Genomic DNA, 24,276 nt, shown 5'->3' with positions numbered 1-24,276 from the left:
AATAATACTCAAGTAAAGTAAAGATACTTAAAAAATGTACTTCAGTACTGTACTCATGTAAATTTACTTTGTTACTGTCCACCACTGTTGTAACGTAAAATCTTAATGGCTTAATTGTATTAACACTACACAGCCACAGGTGATTTATTGTGTATTTCCACCGGATGTCGCATGTTTTCTCTCGCCAGCTTGCTGTAGTACGCCCTCCTCCCCGCCCTGCCTCGCGTTCCTCTTCCCTGTTGTTGGAGGAGGATGGACTGACGGCTGGAGATACTCTATTGTGGGGGATACGCGCTGCAAAAAACGAACCCAGCTAACGCGACGATACATTTCGCACCCGACCTTTCTTTGTTCCAGACTGTAACAGTGTCAGGTCGAGAGTCATGAAGTCCTCAAACAGTCGCCCCTCCAGAGTGGGCAGAAACCCCTTCGTCCACGAGCTGAAATTCACCATGAGAGAGAAAGTAAAGGTAAGGCAATTAAGATGACGAGTGATTATGCACGTTTCTATATCAAATTCTATGTGGAAACATCGCCGTCCGAACTTATGCTAAACGCATCGCATGAGATGTTGTAGTGCAGCGAGTTTACTATTTAAACTTCACACATTCAAGTGCTGACAAACATTATAGTGTCCGGTTCTGTGAGCCAGTGTGTAAACGTTATGTAACTGTACAGAAAAGGAAAAACTTTGGGGAGAAGAAGTTACTCAAAACCAAAGGTAAGGAAGAGTCAGATGAATCGATCATGGACATACTTCTCACATGCTTTATGGTTTTCACAAATGATAGTAAAAGGGTCCACACTGTATTTAATACATGCCAATTGTTCACAGAGATAGCTTTAGGATGAGTAAAATCTGCCTTATTCTTGAATGTGAAGTGAATCATATAAATCAAGAATAATCAATTCATCAATAAATATATCTAGCAATATTTCTTTATACAGCACCAATCCCTAACATTTTATCTCAAGACACTTCACAAAAACTGTAGATCTACAGTAAACCCTTTGTCATGTTATTTATAAGACCCAACTTATAACTGCCATGCTTTCCAAACTTCTTAAGTTTAGGTGTTATCTGAGACTTGTGGCGTCATTAAGGTCCAGCCACTGCCTTGCACTGTGATGGATGGATGGATCGTGGATTTTGATTGACTACATTTGCATGTTAGACATATGCATCAGATTATAAACACACATTTACTGGTAATGGCAAGCTTTAAATATGACCCCTGTCTAACTTTCAAATATGATTTACTATTCAGCAGTAAAATGACACGATAAACATTGAAGCAGCACTTGACTTGCTCCACATGTGCCCTCTGTCAGTCTTCTCAGTTTTCTTGTTTTTTCTTTCTATCCAATTAAATGTAGATCTACGTGGACATAGAGGTCTACAGAAAGTGAGCTAAGTTTCATGTGTACTCAGAAAGTCCCCATCAGAATGGATCAGTTTCCTAGACATTGTTAGGCTCAGAAGAAATCAGACCCGCAGAGTCAGTCCCTAATTTTATTTCACGACTCAAGACACACCTTTATAGAAAAACTTTTATTTTGTGAATTTATTTTAATGTTTAACGTTTTACCTCTGCTTTTATTCTCTGTTTTCTTTTATTGCCGCTCTCCTTCTATTGACTGATTTTATTGTGTTTGTGAAGCACTTTGTCATTTTGTATTGAAGAGTGCTATACAAAAAAATTAAAGTATTATTGTCATTGTTAATGATTGAGTTGTGGTTGAAGTGAAGGTTAGGGCGTTTCTGCAGTGGAAGGCTAACGGGTGGACGATTTGATGTTGAAGATTTGAAAAGACTTGAATAATATGTAAAGTAAGGTGTGCACTCTGGAAAAGAAGTGGAGTGGTTTGTGATATACTCTGCTGGTTTTTGATGAACATCTGTGGACACATACTAATTCATTCAACCACTGAAATTGATTGTTTTCCACGACTGGAGGTTGCCAGTCTTGCTGAAATACCTCACTGCATTTGATAAACAACAATTAAATAATAGCACCCATTATGCCATGCACATAACCATTTGAAACGCGTGGTTATCTTAGCCAGTAACATGTTTTAGATAGATTAATTCCTGAAAAAGACAAATACATTGTGTTATGTAGTAGATTTTACAGAATTCACATTAAACATCATCCCTTGTGCCCAGAGGCATCAACCAAAGCTGATTCTTTCAAAAAGCCATGAATCGGCCTGATTAATCAGCCCAACTGATTAATCGGTCTATCTCTAGTAGAAAGGAATATTAAAAAAAAGGTGTTAGAAGTTTAGTAAAGCCAAATATGACCAACAGCTAATTTAAAAAGTGCTTCATACAAGTGTTTGACTTTAGTTGACAACAGTATATTCAGTGCAAAGAAAACTAACTACAACCAAATGTGTTTAACAACCCCGTACACCAGCTAGGTCAGAAAGTGACAGAGACAGTAATACTCGTTCCAGCTGAGTCACACATTGCTGAATAGTTTACTCTATAGACATGGCTGCCAACGCTCCAGCTTTCAGACAAAACAGGCTTTCTGTGACATTTGATAGAACTGCACTTACTGGACTACAGTGGCCTGAGACTTCCCTTAAATCTCTGTCAATATCTAAAAAATCAGGAGAAATGGCAGATTTGTTTGGTTATTTCAGAGACATCCACAACCAAAAGTTTATTCTTCCTTTGTCTCATAGTTTGTTGAATGCTCACCCTTACCACCTGCCTAACACACAACTTTGATCCATACATCAACAAGATGATTAACAGGAGGACATGCTTAGTGCCTCCTGTGCCTCCAGGGAGAACAACCTGGGTTCATTCAAAACAATTAAAGCAATAAGCCTTCACCACAGGCTGCACGGAGCACTCAACACTGCTCTGGGCCACATTTGCACAGGGCAGTTTGATGTGGAATGGCATTGTCATGGAAAAGCATTTAATAGTCAGGTCTGAAAAATATCTTCCAAAGATATATAATCTGAAAAAAAATAATAAAAAAGAAGAATTCCACAACATACAATACGTAAACTAGTTCTGTTTCAATTTTAGTCTGGAAACTATGGCATAGTGCCACCATGAGGCGCTACCATAATAAAGTCACAGCCAATATGCTCTGGTTTCATATCAGTGGTGCTCACTGGATTGGAAGGCTGTACATCTCAGAATCTACAATTGTGTTAGTTAGTAGAGATTGGGCAATTAATCGGGCCGATTAATGGCATTTCAGAAGCAATCTGCGTTGGCTGCTATTTGCGCTCACAAGGCCGATTAAAAACCATAACCTTCAGTGCTCAATTACATTTCACACACCACCAAGTTTATGTCAGCCACATTTTCCAGTCTCTTATGTTCTACTTCAACCATCTTGCAATCTTGCCTCACAGTCACCACCCAATTGAGACTAAACAATCTGAATGTAGCTGACGGCTAGCTTTAGCTTTGTTTAGATGGCTTAATATGAAAATCCAAGGTCCATTTATCCAGGGCTCCATTTGAGAGCTTAGATGTTTGCATGCGTAGTCTTAATGCATGACATGGTATATCCCTTTTTTCATATTGATCACATTTTGGGCAGTCTTGAGTGGAGTGATTCAGGTTTTTTTTTTATTATAAAACTCTGTTTTCAGCTGCTCATAAACACTGGGCTTGTCCCTAAACTCCACCAGGGTCATCTGTAGACAGACTATCAGGGATAATAATTCAGGAAAGTAGTTTGACTCCATTCCTGTCCACCCTGTCCACATGAACCACTTATTGTGTAGGCTAACTTTTGCTATGATTTACTTCCTCCTCAGAGAGACTTGCTCACTGTGGCCGTTATGTTGCCATGCGGAGTAGAGGCTAACCTGGTCCCTTAATGGCGAACATGTCACTCAGTGTTTTGCATTTCACTACTTCTGCAGCAATGCCCTTCCTTTTTCTAATCCACTCCCTCTCTTCTCCTTCTTTCCTTTTCTTCCTTTCCATTTCACCTTGAGATATTGCTGTCTTTCGTCAATTGAGAAGCAGTGAGTAGACAGTTTCTATGTGCGTTGCAAGGGATGCTATGATGCCATATTTTGCCAACAGCAGCTGGGACACTATGGCAACTGACAGCACAATAAACTAATTGCAATATGTGGGTGCAAGAGTCACACTTGAAGATTCATGCATTCAGGGAGATCTGTTCATTCTTACTTGCTGTTCATGCTTACTGCTCACGGCGGGCCAAATAGACCCGCAGACCACCGGGAAAATGTCCCAGTGTTCCCGGTGTACAATCCACACCCTACCATTGACTTCACAGGTCTTTAATGAGTAAAAAAAACGGTATGTGTGGATCAGGAGTCAATTAGACCTTTGTGGTTAACTTGAGTTCATTAAATATTTAACATACAACATAAGGATTCAAAAAATCCTTGAACTTAACCCTCTGGAGCGAGACACAAAGCCGCACTGGCTTACAATAATAAACGCATAAATGTTATATTTAAGAAGAAAAACCTTAATAGTTTTTATTATTGTGATGCTACTTTAGATGTGGTTGCTTTATGTCTTCCACTGATTGAGTCAACAATGAACTGTATCATTGCTTTGTCTTGTCGACCATGATGATTCAACGAAAGATAAAAATGATTTTTAAAAAAGCCCAAATATTCAAGAACATGAAAAAATACTAAAATAAAAACACACTTTTTGTCCAATAATGAATTAACAAACCTTAATGACTTGGAACTTGATCTCGACCACAAACCGGAACATGATGAAATTAATTTGTAGGATCATCATTTGTTGGAGGGCTCATTGCCTTTAGTTAGAAGTGTTAAAGTCTTGTGAAAGCTCATTTTAAAATGCATTTCTATGATAAGCTTGAATGGTCCCAAATCTATTTAACGTTATATAATTCAAGGGCACTCCACTGCTTTTAAACTTAAAGTTTGTTCATGGGTCCCTGGGAGTCACATGATTTAGAAAGCTTGTAGTGTTTTCAGAGCGGGATGAACAAAACTGGATACATTGCCTAAAGTCACGTTTCTTGAGTTGGTGTCGAGTTTGAAAAGAAAGCCCAGTTTATCCTGACTTTTTGTGACACGTATGGGTGGAAGTCACAAAACAATGGGATCTACAATTCCCACCATGCAATTCAGTAGCAGCTTTTGTAAGAACCTCTTGTAAAGACTAAAAGCCCTGAGCAGGTAATATAATGACATGCAAGTGGGGTGATCTCCTTGTTGAAAAATTGGGAGTGACCCAAAACAATCCTGCACAAAAGAGGCTTTTGGGATCTCTGTGGTAGAATATAGTAACTAATCATCGCGCTCTGAGAATACTGCTGTCAGTCTATTTTTGATTCTCATGAACTCATTCCTGCAAAAGCACATATTTACATGAAATTTCAAGTCATCAGTAGGGGATGGGCTTGTGCTCTTAAAAAGCAGTAGCGATTGCTTCCATATACCCCGCCCCTGCTCATTTTCATACCACCTATTGAGAAAATGTCAGTGGATCCTCCCAGATGGATTCGTTAGGCTCTGATGATGAGTGAACTGTGCGTCAGGCATGGGGGTTGGGAAGCAAGGCAGGCGTTATGGCATCATAAATCTCCCCCATAACTGTTTATTTATTAATACAGCCCTGCAAAGTGCACCTGGGCCCTTCCTGAGATAGACACACACACACAGGAAACACAGGACAGGACAGGATGGGTTAGATATAATTCCCAAGAGAGGTGAAGAGCGGCACATCAATGCAAGGAGGAAAAGAGTTGAAAGGAGAGCAGCATGATAAATGAAGCATCTAAGTGAATACACGCAGGGAGTGAGAGAACGATAGCTGGATGGCTGGGTGGAACGATAGTGGGGGAGAGGAATTCCTTCAGGACTGGAGATTGCTGTTGTGCAGGTCTGGAGATTGTTGAGAAGGTATCAAGGTGTCAGGATGAGAGTGTTGGATGAAGACATCAAGCAGAGGAGGTATGACAAAAGGGAGGAAGGGGCTTGAAATGTCACTCAACCAGAGTTTAAACTGGAGGCTGTGACTCTGTGACATTGAAGCACACAACACACCCTATATCTACACCTTAAGAGAGGAGGTATGACAGGACAATCAGCTGACTCCTCATACCTTCTGTGTTGTCGCATTCCAGCATGCATAGATTTTAGATCACTGCCAACACTTACACAGTATGTCCTGAGGCAAGCCGAGTACATTGTTAACAGAGGTGCTTGCCTTATTTCTCATCTCAATATTTCGTCATACCTCACTGGAGTTATATGCAAATTATTCTGTCTGATATGACAAACTGTCAAGCATACCTAGGAATTTTTGTACCAATAAGTTTTCGAGAGTAAGCCTCTTGAGATGCTTCACGGCCCTTGTGGGTGAGGGTGCTGGCAAAACACATTTAAACAAAAATGGCAATTATCAAGAGATAAACAGCAAATTATATTAAGGATTGGTCCTTATTATTTTATTTTAAGACAAAACACTTGAGTTCATGGGTACGTTTTTACCAGGTGGCAACCTCCGGCTGCGAGAATTGAAGCCAATGCTGAAGTGTTAAAAACTGCAGTTGATCGAGAATCCGGTTGAGGCTGGCTCTGGAAGTACCGGAAACTACATACACACAAATTCAAAAAAGCCGATCTTTACAGCAGAAATAAACATGTTTACAGCCTGGTACAAAAGACGAGTGGAGTCTGGATAGCTCATTTCTTGGTCGGCACACACTGTAGGGGGTAGATTTTTTTCATAACGTGGCAATTTTAAAGATATTAAGATTACTAGTTTTCCATTATGAGAGGCACAGCTGACTTAACTGACAAACAGGAACACTGTAGCTGTTGGATAGGAGGCTCAAAGCCCGCCTCTTTACCTCACACTAGCTCGACAGAAGTTCTTTTGAGTTTAGCATTTCCAATATGGCTCCCGCCGACGATATTTTTCAAAACAGTGCTTTAGAAACAGATGGGTGACGTCAACGATACTGCATCCATTATTTAAACAGTCTATTGGTTTTACTGGACTTGTACACATTTTGTTTACCAACAGCCTGAAAGAGTGTCTTGCTGATGTAAAGTCGTCAGACCTTTTAAAAACATTTGGTCAGAAGTCCATTCAGGGCACGTCCAACTCTTTTGTTTTTGGTGCCTTATGGTGTGATGTTGGCATATCATAAGCCAAACAGAGCTCCCTGAGCTAGCCTGAGGGAGGCAACAAGGAGGAAGCAGCGAGTGTGTCCTCGTCTTCTTGAAAACACCTGAGCAGTTGAATGTCACAGAAGGTGGTATAATTGTATGTCATTACAAGCGACTTTGAGTATTCAGAAAAGTGTGATAAATCCTATGAATTATTATTATTATTATTATTATTATTAAAACACAAGCCAGCCTGTGTGAGCTTATTTTACAATTAGAGTAATCAGGTGTCCTTTTAAAAAGCAGCAAGCATCGTGTGTATTGACTTTGGACCAGGGATCTCTCTCTCTCTTGTTATTTTTTAAGTGCAATGTTACCCTCTAATGTCTCAAGAAAATACCAGCTATGCACAGAGATAGAGGTACATTCTTACACCAGAAAATGCTGAGCTTGAAAATGACATATGTTTGAAATGATTGTTCTACTGTGCTGTGCCCCGCTTTCCAGGATGTTAGCAAGACAACCCTTTGTCTTAAAGGACCGTAAATGGTCTGCACTTAAAGCTCCTTTCATTCAAATGACCAGTAAAACACTTAAAGCTCAATGCAGTTCACCCATTTGCACATGTATACTCTGATGGTGAAAATTCACCAGGTTTTAAGTGTTGTACACATTAACAGGCACTGCCTTTGGGGGCACATGGTTGAATGCACTGTGGATACTTGAAATATGTTTAAGAGTTCCAGGTATTTCTGACCAGGAAAGAACGATCCAAGCATGACTTTTGTGTTTTTGACTGATGGCTGCTTGTTCTTTCCTTGAGGCACTAAAGTATTTGCTTTCCAGAGACCTCTGGTATTGATCAGTTACCTTTTTCAGTGACTCAGACCCAAGAGCAGCGAGCTGTTTTTGGGCTAGCCCAGTCTCAACTCACAGCAATGCCTTATCTCTGGCCTCAGTAGTACAAGAAAAGCATTGTTCCACTGAAACATGGATGAGGATACTCTGCCACTCTCTTCCAGTCTGGCTCTGTAGATGGAGCCCTTGAGGTCTTCCTGGTTGCTAAATTCCCTAATTAGATTGGTTGAAGTCCCAAATGTAATTACCTATAGCCTTCTTGGGGCAAAAAATCCTGGACACTGTTGACAAGGAAATCAGGAGTTTCTTAGTTTATTGGTTGCTTCTTATTTCTCCCAGGATAGATATCTACAAGTGAGATTATTTCCACTTTAACTGTATAGGAAAAAGACTGTACACAAGCATCACTCACAGTTAACAAGCCCGCTTATCAGGAGGAAGGGTAGGCCACAAACAGGACACAAGCAATCTTCTTAATGTAATAATCTACAGATAACTAATTAATTAATCCTCCTACTGTTGTGGCTGTTTTGCTACATTAGTTATCCACATCCTTCTATAAAATTACAGGGGACACAAAATGAAAGAAAAACTAACATCAAGTTTCTCCTCACCTCCATGTGCGACCACAACAACTTCAATCTCCCTCTTTGATGCTGCGAGACCCTGGAACTCTTTAAAATAATGATGGTGTGGCTTCTGGGGCGGCTGTGGCTGAGTGGTAGTGTTGGTCATCTCTCAATCAGAAGGTCAGAGATGGGGGGTCCTAACCCCAAAAACTGCCACTGGTGATGTGCCATTGGTGTGTGAATGGGATTAGCAAAAAGAAACTAATTGGTAGCTTTCCATGGCAGCCTCTGCCATCAGTGTACGAATGTGGCGTGAGAGGGTGAATGCAAAATAGTAACTAACTGCATTATGTTTGTCTAAAATGTCAAATTGGTTTACGATCAGCAAGCTACATGCCATAGCGTGATTTACATAACTTTAAAAACTCAGACTTCTACGGTGACCTTCTTTAGATGGAAGCATGATCAAACTGTAAAGGACAACTACCATCAATACAGAAATGTTTCATTGTAAGATAAAGGTTATCACTTGACTCATCTTCATAATGATTAGCAGTGACCCTTCCCTGCAAGACGAGTTAGCCATGCAACCATAACCTCCACACATCACAGAAGCAACAATCGCCAGAGTCATCCCTCAGACCTGTACTGGTTTTTATGGAAAACGCTCAGCATGCACCCCTCCAAATGTGGAGAATATGGTGAACTGTTACTATGTCAAGGTTACCACCTTTACCACCACAGACTGAAGAGATGAGATTATATAACAAGTTTGTTTTGCCATGAAGCCTGATGGTCCTCTACTGTTCTTTAGTCTGTCAGTGAAGTGTAAGAACTCCTCAGCAGACTTGAGTCTCTGTTCACAGATAAAAGCAAAATCAACAAGATCCACATGATTTACTCGACTCAATTGACTTTTATGGCCAAAGCACTGCTTTTTGACAAAATATGACACACAGCTTTTGGGTCACATCTTTCACTTGTGTGAAGGATATGGACACGTGTTTTATACTTTATAGTGGGTTGTGCACAGTAAAACAAGATTGAGCCCCTTATTTAGTAAGGAATGGAGCATGGAAGATGGACACTGTAACTTAGAATGTGTGTAAATAAAAGGTGCGAACAGGGCCTTAAACTCAGCCCTATGTTAAACCCTTTCTGGTACATTCACCTAGACTCTGTACACTTCAGAATTGACTTCAAGGTTTCCTGATCACAATCAAAGTCCTTATATTCCTGAGCTTGAAACCCATTGATTTGCATCAGGAGTACTTGGGTACTTAAAAGGGGGAAGCCATGAGGGCTATCTTCAAGCACACTAGCTTGAGTCAAGGCATGATTTCAAAAGCCTTTAATATTTCAAAGCATAAAGTTTCAAAACGGTTAACAAGAAAAAATAGTAATCACTTTCTTTTTCCTGATTACTATTTCAAACTGTATGCCCTTAACCATTAACGACTTTTTAAACCATTCCTTGACTCAAGCTAGTGTGCCTGAAGACAGCCCTCATGGCTTACCCCTTTTTCACTTCTTTCTTCAAGAACACCTGGCTTCTACCTGGAGTTTACCACTTAAACCTCCTTGAGCACACCGTTTCTTCTTCCTTGAGTGAATACCTAGATATTCTTGGCAGTTGCTCTTAAATATCCAATGGTCCAGACTGAAAACAAAGGAGGACAATGCTTTCACTGTTAAGCTCCAACCTATAGAAATGCCCTTACTGTCAGGTCAGACAGCCTACACTAACTTAATTTAAATAAACGTATGATTACCAACTTGCATAGGCTGGTTGTTTAAGTTTGTTGCATGCCAACCCTTTTGGTTTGTGTGTTGTCATTGTTAAGTTTGTTTTTCTGTTTTTATTTTTTCTGTTTCATAAATCATATTTTTTGGGCTTTTACACCTTTATTTATAGAGGAGGGGATAGTGGATAGGTCAGGAAACGAATCGAACCCAGGCCACCAGCTATATGGGTGCGCAACTTAACCATTAGACTAAATCCGTGCTTGTAAATCATATTTTTCTTGTTATTTTGATTGTTGTACTATTATATATTGTTTTGCTCTCGTTATACCTTTACTGATTGGTTTGTTATTATTGCTTTAAAGTTAATTATTTAATCTTTCCCTCTCTGCTCTTTTTCAATCCTCAGATTGGGCTCATGTCTGTTACAGTGTTCCCCGTGCGTTTGCTGCTGGTGTCCTTCCTCATGCTGCTTGCATGGCCCTTCGCCTTCGCAGCTTCACTGGGACGCTCTGAATTTGTCATTGAACCGCAGTCATGGTGGAGGAGGTGAGTGTGGGCTTAGTATTTGTTTGGCTACTAAGATGTATGGGATCACACAGAAGTATGTTAAAATGATATTATAAACGGAGCTAAATTAACAAGCTCTTTATCAGCTACAGTCTATCTGTTTACTGTTTATTGTTGTAAATAGTGGATTTCCATGTATATTTATTTTATGTAATGAGTATAATGTTTTATAAACCTATCCACAGTAACAAACGCCCCTTTTGAGGGGTTATTGTACATAAATCAGAAAGATGTAAATAAGAGTGTGAAGTCTGGAAGGGACGTTTTAGCTGAAGAGTGGTCGCAGTGATAAAGGGGGGAAAGAGTGTCTAAGACTGAAAACTAAGGGAGCTCTAGCTATACAGCAAAATATTTAGCCAGGCACATAATTAAAGTACCATTTCACATGAACTGTCTTTGTTTCCTCTCTCAGGTGTATAGATGTGTGCCTGCGTGTCATCATGAGAGCTATGTGGTTTTGCGGGGGGTTTCATTGGATCAAAGTAAAAGGGCAACAGGCGACGCCCTCTGAAGCTCCCATTCTCACTGTGGCACCTCACTCCTCTTACTTTGATGCCATCCCTGTCACCATGACCATGTGCTCCATAGTCACAAAGCTGGAGAGCAGGAGCATCCCCGTCTGGGGCAGTGAGTAATACACCTTTCCTAGCCTCTGTAAAACACAAGTTTAGCTCAGAACTCATTGATGCTTTAAATTACAATCATAGTATGTTCCTTTAGCATAAAACACATTTGACACAGATTAAAGGTTGATCATCTGAATAATATTAATTGGGCTTATAAGAATAAAGGCTCATGATAACCTTGTGGAATGTAAACTACAGTGACCACTGATTTTATCCTGATGAAAACAGACATTTAAGTCATAAGAACAAGTGTGTACTTTGGTGAAAATATATAGTAAAGTGTTATTTGAAAGTGATCCCTTCTTGTCTGTGACTTCTCAACATGCACCTCTGTCCCTTTGTACACTTGTATTCCATCCCAATTCTTTAGATCTGACTATAAAAATATCCTAATGTCACAGAGCTACTTTATTTTCCTAAAACGATCACATATGTTTTCCAATAGTTTTAGTGTTACACATGTTTGTTTTTTTCTTGTTGTTTTGAAATGCATCAATAATCTATTCCTTTTTATGTCCTCCCAGCTTTGATCAGCTACATCAGGCCAGTCTTTGTGTTTCGGTCTGACCAGGACTCAAGAAGAAAAACTGTTGAAGAAATTAAGAGGAGAGCCCAATCTGGAGGCGAGTGGCCTCAGGTAACATTCACATAGTAGTCATAAAGCCAATGCTGCTCTAATGTCAGCTCAAACAGTATTGTAGAGAACAATGCATCAAACAAAGTTTACATTCATTAGGAAAATTGGCAAAATTGGCAACAATGAGCAATATACTGTATGTCTGTTTGTGTTTGTGACTCTGTGCCTTAAAGTGCTTGTTTGTTTCAGATCATGATCTTCCCAGAGGGGACCTGCACCAACAGGTCGGGTCTCATCTTGTTCAAAGCTGGTATGTATTCAGTCCACTTCTTCTAGGCATGAAAAAACAGGTGGACTATTGCCTTGTTTGTGTGTTTGTGTCTGTTTAGGTGTAAGTACAGAATGTGTATGTATGTTTGTGTTTGTCTCTCAACATGTTCAAATCTACAAGCAATATAGTTTTTTTCTAAGAATATCAGAATTATGATGTAATTTGAAACCTAATCTTCAAATTAAACGTATAGGATCACTATGTCAGCCTGTAATCACTAGTTTTAAGTTAAGGCGGTTAACAAAGTTGTGGTTCCTGGTCATTTCCAGCCATGGGTTGGTCGTGTGTTAGTAGAGGGGCTGTGTGTGATCACTGTGTTCTGTATTTATTTAATCAAGTATCAAACCAGGAACTAAAATCCAGGTGTAGATGTTGATGTGAATACATTTTCTGCAGGCCCAACATCATCTGAACAGGACACATAACTGCTGGGCCAAACATTTGTTGGACTTTTTCTGTGCTTACATGTGCGTTAGTGCATGTTAGTGTGTGTTAGTGTGTGACTGTGTGTGAGAGAGAATATCCTCTCAGCCATTGTTCCCTGCCTGTTCGGTCTAATCCCCTTTCTTCCTGTTTATAATTCTGTCATTCCTAGTTAGCCACATTCTCCCTTGGTTGTGTTTGTGAGCATGTTTGCATGTGCACATGTAAGCGTGTGTTTGTCCAGCTTGATCTGTCCGTTGTGTGTAACCAGTCCTCTCCGGTTTTGTCTCCTCTTGTTAGAGCTCTTCATTGACTCCCAAAAACAAAGCAACAAGTGTGTGTGTGTGTGTGTGTGTGTGTGTGTGTGTGTGTGTGTTTGTGTGTTTGTGTGTGTGTGTGTGTGTGTGTGTGTTTTGTATGCATAATGCCACCTGTGCATGATGTGCTCTGCAGATACTTCCCTTGTTACATCTTTATAAAGGGCTATAATAGAGCCATCACACTTCTCTCTCTGTCTGTCCCCTCACCAATGTCACATTATTATTCAGTGGTTGGGGACAGTGATCACTTTATTATCTGTCATGAGCCGCCAGACCAGTATGTGAGGCCAGTATTGATCCATGTAAAAAAAAAAGAGTCAGTCACTTATTTATATTTAATGATGGTTTGTCGTTCGTCTTCTTTTACCGCTGACTGTTTCTCTAAAACAGATAGCAATTGTAGAGAGGCAGAGGCTTACTGTGAAACAATCTGAAACTGTGGGCCTGCATTTCCTGTATCTCTTTGGTTAGCCCTTAATGTTAGTTACACTTGAACATTCTTAATGTTTTTTGTTTTAGTCTGCACCAGCTAGTATATGCAGTGAAGTATTTAGTTTTAAAACAAGTCTTTATTTATGAAAGCAGCTAGTGGAGAACAGAAACAGAATCATTGTTGAAATTGAATTCACGTGTCAGGTTGACAAGACAGTTCAAATGCATAATAACGTGACTTGTTGTGACCTGGTTGAGTGGATAGGGTGCTCAAATGTTACAAAGAAACATCATTTTGAAACCGGATTTTCAGTTGTGTCCCATTTTCACTCAGAGTGGCTTAAATAGGTTACTGTTGGACATTGCTGTCTGTAGCTTCTGCCACTCTGTCTGTTATCAGCAGCACATTGTAGAAATTCTTTGAAAAGCTTTCATGCCGGGGCTTGATGCTACTGCGAGGTTGTGAGCTTGTCATTCACCTGAACTCTCTGCTGTATCGGAGTCATTTGACATTTCAACTAAAGCCTGCTTTCAGGACATTATAGTACTATGTTTGCTAATAATATGATCATGCAGTAGTTAAAAAAACAGGCTAGTTAAAACAGTTAATTTTCTTTGCGTGCATCAATGATTACTGACTCTCGTTTGTTTTCATTAGGTGCTTTCATACCAGGACTCCCAGTGCAGCCTGTAGTTCTACGATACCCTAACAAACTGGTAAAAACACATTCTTCAAATCTTTCCAAGTCAATCTCTCCACCAGCCGTAACCTTGAACATATGAAGCTCAACCTGCCTCCATTAAGACACCATGTTCACATACTAGCACACACCTGTGATGTAATGGTTTCTCTTGTGTTGAATGACCTCATGTTCTACTAGGATGATATTTCATCCCCCTCTTTTATATCTCTGCCTCTCTTCCTCTCGCACACACAGGTGTCATGTCTTTCTTTCTGCACTTATCCTCGCTCTCATGAATTAGTGAAATCATGAAACAACTCTAATTACCTCGTTTTTCTGGTTTACCTTGAATTTTTGTGACCCAGTTTCCCTTTGTGCCGAGTTTAGTCAAAGTGCTGTGACAACATGGCAGGCTGTCTGTTTAAACAGCCATGCTCCTTATGACTACACAACTGTTTCCATCCCATCTGTTTCCATCAGTTTTATCCAGATGTTGGGAAAGTTTTCAGAAAATATCCCACCAGAAATATATTTTTTAATGCAGCAAATAAAAATATAAACGGGCTGTGTTCACATAACACATTTCTCTAGTCTACTGAGCACTCAAAGCACTTTTACATGACATGTGACCATCACCCATTCACCTCACATTCATACACTGATAACAGAGGCTGCTATACGCACCCGTCTCTATCAACTGATCCCATTCACAAACTGGTGGCAATTTTGGGGTTCAGGAGACTTTGTCATATGAACAGTGGGACCTGGGATAGAACCCCCAACTTCTGGATCTACAGACGACCTGCTCTACAACGGAGCCACAGCCGCCCCAAATATACAAAGCTTTTGAATTCTAAAACATGGGTGACTTATGCTTGACAAAAAGCTGATTGAAGTTAAAGGGATAGTTCAGTTTTTTTGAAGTGGGGTTGTATGAGGTACTCTGTAAGTACAATAGTCAGTGTATTAACAACAGGGGATGCCGGTCAGCTGGGCTCCTTTGTTGAGATACTAGGTGGAGAACTTGAAGGCAAGCTAGGCTGCCAACCACTGTATACAGAGTCAACTCGACCAAGTCATTTAGGTAATTTGAAGAGACTCTAACCCAAACATTAATCTCATAGTGAGTGTACGCTCTGCTTAGACATTTTTCAGCACTTTGCCATTAGAAAGCCCATTGACACATACAGGTTTTCCTGTCTGCAGTGCACTGATCAGCTCATTGGCTCTGTGTTGTATGAATAAACTTGACTTTTGCTGGTGCACTAACATTTTATGAATTGTTTGACATAGTTTAGGCAATTCATTATGCAACAAAAACCAGTGAGCTGTTCACTTACTTTGAAGACAGATCTCTATTTGGCTCTTCTGATTTCCTGATGTAACTTCTTAAAAATTGAATAAAGTTGGTAAAACAGCAGATTCAGTGAGTCAGGGGACTCTGGATGGCAAGCAATGCGGAGTGCAGTTGTAAGTGAGTCGCTGGTATCCTCTGACTCAGAAAGGTCCTGGAATACTGTTGTTACCAAGTCCCTCTCGTGACAGAAGCAGTTTTTAATTCTTGTATGCTGTTTGTTATTATTAGATGTTTTCTTTGAATAACTGGTGCCTCCCTTTCTGTGTAATGCTGGGTGACTTGAGCTATTTTATTTAACTTTAAGTCATTCATTAATTCATACTTTAAGGATAATCTACTATCTTTTTACTATTTAATTATAAAAATATACCTCTTGTTCTGGCTAGAGTTACATCCTGAAACACTGATCTTGTAAACTGCGAAGTTTCCAAACAACATTTCCCTATCTAAGATCTCTCTTGCGTTGAGTCATTGGACCCCCCTTTATACCATTAAAAGTAATGTTGTCATGTTACAGAGCTGAAACGCTTAATATGGAGGCTTACAGTACTATGAGATACCTAACAGTGTCATTACACAGTATAAATGCACTAGTAAGAATCATTGTAAACAACACACTGACACAAAGAGAGAACTCAATAAAAAACAGTTCAAGGAAAGGTGGAGAAATTGTAGGTAAAGCATTGTTAAGATGCTTTTGTGTTGGTGTTTTATGAACCCCAGCCATTTCCTGTTTTTTTCTTCTTTTTTTCCCAGGACACTGTTTCATGGACATGGCGAGGCCCTGGAGCGTGAGTGTTTGTTTTTATTCATGATACACCCACATTCTTAAATGCCTACAGGCCATGAAATACTCACTCCTTACTTACACATCTCCTTTTGCCCTCTGCTTAAGATGTATATAAAATGCTTCTTTTCTACTAAGAATGAATATGGTAAGATGCAGGCAGGAAATTTTAAATTTATCCACCACTACCATGTTCAGTCCATGAATGTTATGTGTCTTTTTTTACTGTCTCTTAAAAGCTAAATCTTGTATCCTCCAGGTTCAAGATCCTCTGGCTCACTTTGTGCCAACCTCATAATCCCATGGAAATAGAAGTGAGTTGTTAAGTTTCTCTGTCTCAGTTAAACTTCATTTCCTTTTAGTCACAATTTCCTCAGTCCCCTTTCCTATGTGAGAGCAGTGTTAGCCTGTATTTAAAAAGATATTCTCCTCCAAATGACTCTCTCCTCAGTACCTGCCTATTTACACGCCATCAGAGGAAGAGAAGGAAAACACTTCCCTGTTCGCCAACAATGTCAGAAAGGTCATGGCCGAGTAAGTGTGTGTTAGTATAATACTGGATTGTCTGCACATTTGAATGTCTGTAACACGGAGCCTCATTAAGGTCCTCTATGTCCTAACAGAGCGCTGGGGCTGCCACTTACAGGCCTGTCCTTTGATGACCGGGACATCAGCCTATCACAGGGCCCCCTGCAAATATATAACCTCTGCAGCCTGCTTGAGTTCAATCTGCTGGTGTGTCGTTTGGGGTGAGTAAGAGATGAGTAGAATGACCACTAGGTGGAGGAAGGGTGTTCCCCCATACTTAGACACTTACATACTGAGGCACTGAAGATTGAAAAACACTGACACATATTAGGTGCTGTTGCAGAAACATTCACAAAAGGGATCAATAGAAATCCTTCCATCCATCCATCCATCCATCATCTTGACTGCTTATCCCGTTCGGGGTCGCGGGGTCAAGGAAATATGGTTCAAAACATTAACTCCTGGTTTAAGTAAATGAAAATAGAAAAGTTCTTAATAATGAGAATCTTGTTAGTTAGAAAGAATAGTCATTCCTACCTTTTTCACTAAAGAGCTAACAGCTACAAGGTGCCCACCTGTCAGTCGAGCCAGCCATGTCCTTAAATGGGCAAAAATCTTAATATCTTCTGAACAGCAGCATTATATAAAAAGAAAATCACCCCTTGTACAGTGTGCGCCTCGATAGAGAAATTGGCTTTTGTTTTTTTTAACCAGGCTGTAAATATGGCCTTCTCCTAAAAGTGAAGCCATATTTTGAAAACTCCGCCCACTGACCAATCAGCTCGCTCAATCATGGAGCTCTGTGAGCTGACGTGAGAGGGGAGAGACGGGCAGGACACTTTGTCTACCTGTATGATTTTACATGACAAATACTGATGACAGTTATTGATTATCTTTCCTAACATCATACTTAAACAGAGTCTAAAACAGGTTAGTCAGGAGAAGTTGTTTTACTGCATTAAATATAAAACTGTGCATGCTTATCACTTTGAATCATGTTCTCATTTTTATTTCTTCACAGCACTCAGTTTGATACCGTCAGGGCTGCAGCTGAAATATTAAGTCTAAAACTGACACACACGACACAAGATTCAATCAGAGAGAGATCACTGTTAGGGAATAAACAGAGTTATTATAATCAGATCTAACCAAACTTAATGATGAGAAATGAGCATAATTTGTGCATCCACTTTCAGTGTTTGTTGTCTCTCAGTTCTTCCTTCATGTTTGAAACACAGTTGTGTTGATGTTAGTCTGGATTATGTGTTTAACTTCTTGGTATTTTTTTAATATCAGAGCTCTGAGTTTGAAACATATGTCGATGTGCTGACGGCAGATTGACTCATCATGTTGATAACCAGATTTGTTTGACAGTTTAGCGTGATCTCCTTTTTCAGGTTCAGTGAAGCCGGATCAGGAAAAGATATCTTGGATATGTTGAACTCCCTTCATAGTTTTGGCCTCAGGGTTATCCGGGCTGTGAGAACTCTAAGCCCTGAATAAGTCCATGTATGAATATCATTTGCCTGCTTTAATCTTAAATGTTTTGGATAGATGTGTTAGATTTTCAGTTTTATGTTATGAAATGTGGCAAACTGTATTTTCATCCATGTCACTTGTATGGTAAACTAATCTTTGTTTCACTTTACATCACCAGCCTGAGAGCCAAAGCTAGTTATAAATCACTGGAGGAGCAGGCCAGTAGAGCCAGAAAGCTGCAGGGAGACAGGCTGGGTTTGGAGGACTTTGCCCAATTTGTCAATCTGACAGTTACAGAATCGCTCACACAAGTCCACAGCCTCTTCGACAAGGTGAGCACTGAGATTCATGACCCTATTAAATCTTTTTTTAGGGTACTAAAACAATTACAATCAAATTCCAAGCAAATTACATTATCATGCTAAATCCCATTAGTTTTATTGCTACATCTGCTGACTAAGATCATTTTGTTCACAGCATGGAGATGGACTGATTGACATGAGACACTACATTATTGCTCTGTCAACCATATATCAACCATCAAAGTCGATGGAGACGCTGAAATTAGCCTTCAGGGTGAGAACATTTACCGCTGAATCTTGTCTGACATAAGTTTGAAGTCATTTAACTAAGAACACGTTTTTGTGCAGATGTATGAGAGCGAAGAGAACGGGGAAGTGCTAGAAGAAGATTTGGCCTCCATCTTGGAAATAATGTTAGGAGTTGAAGATGTGGAGCTTTCAGGTTTCTTTTTATCACTTGATGGAACGGATACAGGAAAGATCACATATGGTAAGACCAAGTGTTAGAAATCTTTCAACACTCTGATATACAAAATGAAATGTACCTCTCTGTAGATGATAGACAGCATCTATCAGTGTCTCCCTGCTCCCTCTGTGCTCCCTCTCACATGTGAGATTCTGTTTGGCTTCTTTGAAAAGCATAAGCACGGTCTGTTATCGACTTTCCAGGATCCTTTTCATCCACCATCTGCCTTTTTCAGAGACTGTTAATGTGTTTCTCCCCACCACTCCATTTTCCAAAATAGTAATTTCTCTTTTAAATGTATAACAATCCATCTGATTTTCTTTTTTGTAAACTATGCAAATGTGATTATGAATTTTGTATGTGTGTGCGTAAAAAAATTTGATATATCTATTGGTATGTAACCTTCCTCTTTTTTCCCCCATGTCAAGGTGAACTTCGTCATTTTATAGAGCAGCATCGGTACTTTGTCCAGGATTTCCTTGATTTTAAAAACCATCCACGCCATCTTTGCTTCGGTAGACCTGAGAGCTGCAACGGCGAGAACCACAACAAAGACGTCTGAAGAATGCACACAGACAATCCAGTGACTTTCTCAGCCCAACAGATCCTCCAATGCACGTTGCCTACTACCTCTGTTGCCTTCAACTGCAAGTGGAGAGGAAGGAGGAAACAGCGATGAAAAACCTCTAAGGATAGGGATGGGATAAGTGTAGCCCCGACTTCTTTTGAGTATTTCCTACCTTCTTCTATTCTTACCCATCTATAAAAAACTCTATTTTGCCTTATTTATTTATGTTTTATTCCACCTATTAAGACAAGATATTTAAGAGATAATCTATTAAAAGGAAGCAGTTAGCGTTTTTATTGAGTTTGTGTCTAAAGTAAGTAGTGTTGTTTGTCGCACAAAGACTTTATAGCACATTGCCCTATCCTGCTGCTCTGTTCAAATAATATACTTAGATACATAAAACTTTATATATATATATATTAAGAAGGATGAAGATGCTGGATATGATCAAACTAAACTGTGAAACAAATACTAGGTAAAGCACCAAAAAGCCATTGCATCCAAAGAAATTATTTCTTCAAGCAGCCATGAATATCTAAACCACCAACTCTTGGACCGGTGAAGAGTTCTGTTTTGATTGTGGACTAAAGACTAAACAAAATACAATGTTTTTCCTTGTTATTTTTAATATGATAAAATGTAATGTTTTAGTTCTTTTCCAAAACTATTTTTCGGTCATCTTTAGGGAAAGTCATAAAATATTCTGACTTTGAGAAATGAATTATAAGTAAAAGGAAATCAATGAAGATTTTTTAGCCTTTGGCATAAATCCTACTTTTAGATATTCCACATCTTCAGGTTTCTATGTCTGTGACTTTTTCATGCAGGTGAAAACATTGATATCAGGTGATTTACACTGAACTTACATATTTTGTATGGCTATAAAGTTCATGTAATGTTTTATTTCTTAACAAAATGCAGAGTTGAAAGGTCCTTGCTTGTGACATTTTTTTTCCTTGTGCTGTCACCTGCTGTCTTTGTCCACTAGGTGGAGCTCTGCTTTTACATATTCTATTCTATTTTCTAGACATGACTTTGTGAGTGCCTCATTATCACTTTCAGTACTTGTATGAATCAAGTCAAAGGTTTTCAAAATAAAAGCCCTGTTTTTTAAGCGTTATTTACTTATTCAGTGTCTCCCTTTGATCATGTGAGAGGTAAGAGCATCAGTGCAGACTGCTCCTCCTTTGGATTGCTTTCATCTTAACAGACTCCACATGGTGGTGCTAGCTCCTCAAGCTATACACACCAGAGAAGCCATGCACTGCTGCCCACCTGATGGACAGGAAAAGCATTACCTCATCCTTTCCTTTCATTCCTTCAGGTAAAAATAGACCGATTAAGACTGGGCTTTGATGAGAAAAACCTACAGAGGAGGTGTGGAAGTAGGGAGAGAGGGATAGAGGAGGAGAGAGACTAAATGGATCGTTCTGCTCCAAATCCAATTCCTAATAGCTGGAGGGAAGGTGGGTAGGAGGAGGGAGTAGAAAACAGTCAAAGAAAGAGAAGAGGGGGAGTGGAGATATCATGTCTAACAATTAAGACCTGCCTTCCGGGTCTAAAGAAGAAGCTTTGTTGAGAACATATAAATTGCTCATTGAGCACTGGCTTTCTGGAGTCTCTCTCAGATACCGCTGCCTCAAAGGAATCTGCCATAAAGATAGCAGCTACAGCCCGCAACCTGCCACAAAAGAGGACTGGAATCTGTTCACAGTATTTAGGGACTCATCTCCAGCAGTCATCCTGGCCTAGCAAAGTCCCCCCTACTGTAATCACAAACCAGAAGCTAATCCCAGACTGTGGAGGAAACATCATACATCAACTGTAGGTCCCATGTGGTTACTGTACATCTCAGGATTACAGATCAATCTCAGTTTACTTTGTACAGGCCTGGTGCATACATATTTTCATAGATGTTACTAACTTAGAGTTTTAGCCTGCTTGACTTTCTTTGAGCCAAGTTGTGGAGGTCCAATCTTCAACCCATTATGTTTTAAACGCAAGATAAAGAGAGATGGTGGCCCTGAAGGGAAAAACTCAACAGCATTTCAGAAAACACAACAATTCAGACAACACAAGAACAATTCAGAAACACAACAACAATTCAGGAAACACACATTTCAGAAATCATGACGGCATTTCAGAAAGCAACATTTCAGAAAATCCATTTCAGAAATCTCGACCATATTTCAGAAAACACAACATTTCAGAAAACACAAAAACATTTGAGAAATCATGATGACATTTCAGAAAACACTACAGCATTTCAGAAAACAACATTTCAAAAACACAACATTTCAGAAAATGTCTGATGCCTTACAGTCTGACGATTCAGGGTTCAAATCCAACTAATGGCTTCAAATGTGAGATGGAAAAGAAACACTTCCCTCACAATGGCCACAGTTACATGATGTTTTTTAATTCAGAATTAATTATTCAGAATGAAATAATTCGGAATTAAAGTATTCTCCTTCGTCTTTACATGGAAATAGAATTCTGAATTGAGGTTTACATGGAAAACACTTTTAATCATCTTTATTCAATTCCGCTTAAGGTCTGGGGGTTGGGAGGGGTTCTGATTGGACAGGGGCAGGCGTGACGTATTTCCGTTTACTGAAAAAAAACAGACTCCAGTTCCTGCTTCTTTCATTTCATACAACATGGAAGACCACACAATAAGTACAACTTTCGCTTTGATTTTGATTATAGTTTTGATTAAGCAGCTGGACACAAACGTACTGCTTCACTTTCGTCAGCTGAGGAGGAGACGAGAGATAGAGGACCGGAGAAGTGAGGTGGAAGACCGTACTTTGGCGAATCAAAGCCGGTTAGTGCAACAGCTGCTCTACCTTAGCCTGAAATATGTGCCTGCCATTAATTTAAAGCGGAATGAACGTATACATGATCGAGGAATTACTAAATTCGGATTTAAAATTAGAATAAACCAGCCACTTACTTCGGATTTAAGTTTAATTTCGGAATGGTAATTTTAATTCGGAATTAGGTGTTTACATTGTCATTTTTAATCTTTTTAAAGAGGATTTAATTTTAATTCTGAATTAAAGAGGAATTAAAAGTCTCATGTAAGTGTAGCCAATGTGGTGGAGCGATGGTTATTACTGCTGTCTTACAGTCTGATATGTCCAGTGTAGGGAACGTAGAAGTTTGAGGCAGGGATCAAACATGATTGAGGCAGGGGCCGTACAAGGTTGAGGCAGAGAGTGTGGAAGGGACGGAAGAAGGATGAGGCAGGGAGGAGCAGGACAAAAGCCATGAAGTCCAGGAAAATTACCACAAAAAGGAGAAAAAGCAGATGAAGAAAACGGCTGACGGAAAAACGGGCCGGTGGTGTAAGGTTGTGGTGTAAGTAGTTTAGTACAATATTAATATTAATTCAGTATGAACTTGAACACAGAGATGCTTATAATACTCATACTGTGCTTTTGAAGTACAATATCCAAATGATGGAATGAAAGGCCTACAAAATTGGGTTCATCCAAGCAGCCCTGTGGTGTTGAGGGTAGGCCTGCAACATTTCAATCTGATAGTTATGGGTTCAAATCCCACTCAGGGCTTCAAATGTGAGATGGAATTGAAACACTTTCCTCACATGTGCATGAGCTGTGCTTTTAAACTACTACAAAAAATTGTGAAATGAAAAAACCTAAAGAGGCAAGCACTGCAAAGTTGCCCTGTGGTGTGGTGGACAGGGCTGCTGCCTTTCAATGCAAGGGTCCTAGGTTTGCACAGAGCAGGTCTAGACTGTACTCAATGTCATATTATTAATAAAGACCCAACATCAAAACAGGAAAAGATCCAGTCTCATTTTACAGACAGGACTCAGTCTAATCTCATCTTAATCCACCATGTGCAGAGCACTTTGCAGCATTTAGCAAGTTACAGTGGCAAGGACAAACTTCCTTTAACAGGCAGAAACCTCCAGCAGGACCAGACTCATGTTAGACACACATCTGCTGAGACCATGTTGTGGTTGGATAGAGGGATAGAGTGAGATGAAGAGAGAAAGAGATGATAGTAGTGAGACAGATAGAGGTTGCTGTAGGAGCTGGAGTCTGGCACGTCTACAGCAGCAGGCCATCTACATCAGAAACTCAGAAGAACCTATGAGACAAGGGAGCTCAGGGACTCCAAAAAGGTCTGTGGATAGTAACTTTAATGGGACAGGAATAGTTAAAGTAAGTGACAGGCAGAGAGAGGGGAAACCTCCACAGCAATGCTTTCAAGCCAAGGGAAAAGAGATTGTTGAATTACTCCAAGATATATACAAGCAATGTATACAATTAATCTAAATATAAATGTTGTTTGTTTGAAATGAACAGAGAAGTATAAATAGTTAGAATTAAATTGTAAAAATGAAGACAAAGTTATTTCTAGTGTTGGGATTGTAATCTTGAAGGAATAAATACACTTTTGACTCTAATTTAAAGGTTATGAGGCAAACGCTAGTTACTAAAAGTTTGTTAATGCTAATGCTAATGTCAATATTAATTTAAACTAGTTGGTTTGAGGTTGAGAAATAT

General features: G+C 39.6%; 1 protein-coding gene across 1 annotated transcript; it reads left to right on the top strand.

Moving 5' to 3' along the window:
• The first annotated feature begins 183 nt into the window (after window positions 1–183).
• lpcat1 (lysophosphatidylcholine acyltransferase 1) lies at window positions 184–20,855 on the top strand. Its single transcript, XM_034705585.1, has 14 exons — window positions 184–470; window positions 10,696–10,835; window positions 11,269–11,483; window positions 12,007–12,119; window positions 12,309–12,369; window positions 14,224–14,282; window positions 16,362–16,396; window positions 16,652–16,706; window positions 16,844–16,926; window positions 17,016–17,141; window positions 18,578–18,731; window positions 18,877–18,975; window positions 19,050–19,191; window positions 19,596–20,855. Exons 1-14 carry the CDS (start codon window positions 384–386, stop codon window positions 19,727–19,729), a joined length of 1,503 nt encoding a protein of 500 aa, XP_034561476.1. The 5' UTR covers window positions 184–383; the 3' UTR covers window positions 19,730–20,855.
• The last annotated feature ends 3,421 nt before the right edge of the window (window positions 20,856–24,276 follow it).

Source organism: Notolabrus celidotus, chromosome 16 (genome assembly GCF_009762535.1).
Source record: "Notolabrus celidotus isolate fNotCel1 chromosome 16, fNotCel1.pri, whole genome shotgun sequence".
Lineage (NCBI taxonomy): Eukaryota > Metazoa > Chordata > Actinopteri > Labriformes > Labridae > Notolabrus > Notolabrus celidotus.
Note: the sequence above shows the minus strand (reverse complement) of the source record. Positions and strands in the feature narration are given on the sequence as shown.

Excerpts from the sequence above, each read along its gene's own strand:
- lpcat1 (XM_034705585.1), top strand. The coding sequence starts at position 384 with ATGAAGTCCTCAAACAGTCGCCCCTCCAGAGTGGGCAGAAACCCCTTC. Across the intron at positions 16,707-16,843 it reads ATAATCCCATGGAAATAGAA|TACCTGCCTATTTACACGCC; the intron begins GTGAGTTGTTAA and ends CTCTCTCCTCAG. Across the intron at positions 18,732-18,876 it reads TCCACAGCCTCTTCGACAAG|CATGGAGATGGACTGATTGA; the intron begins GTGAGCACTGAG and ends TTTTGTTCACAG.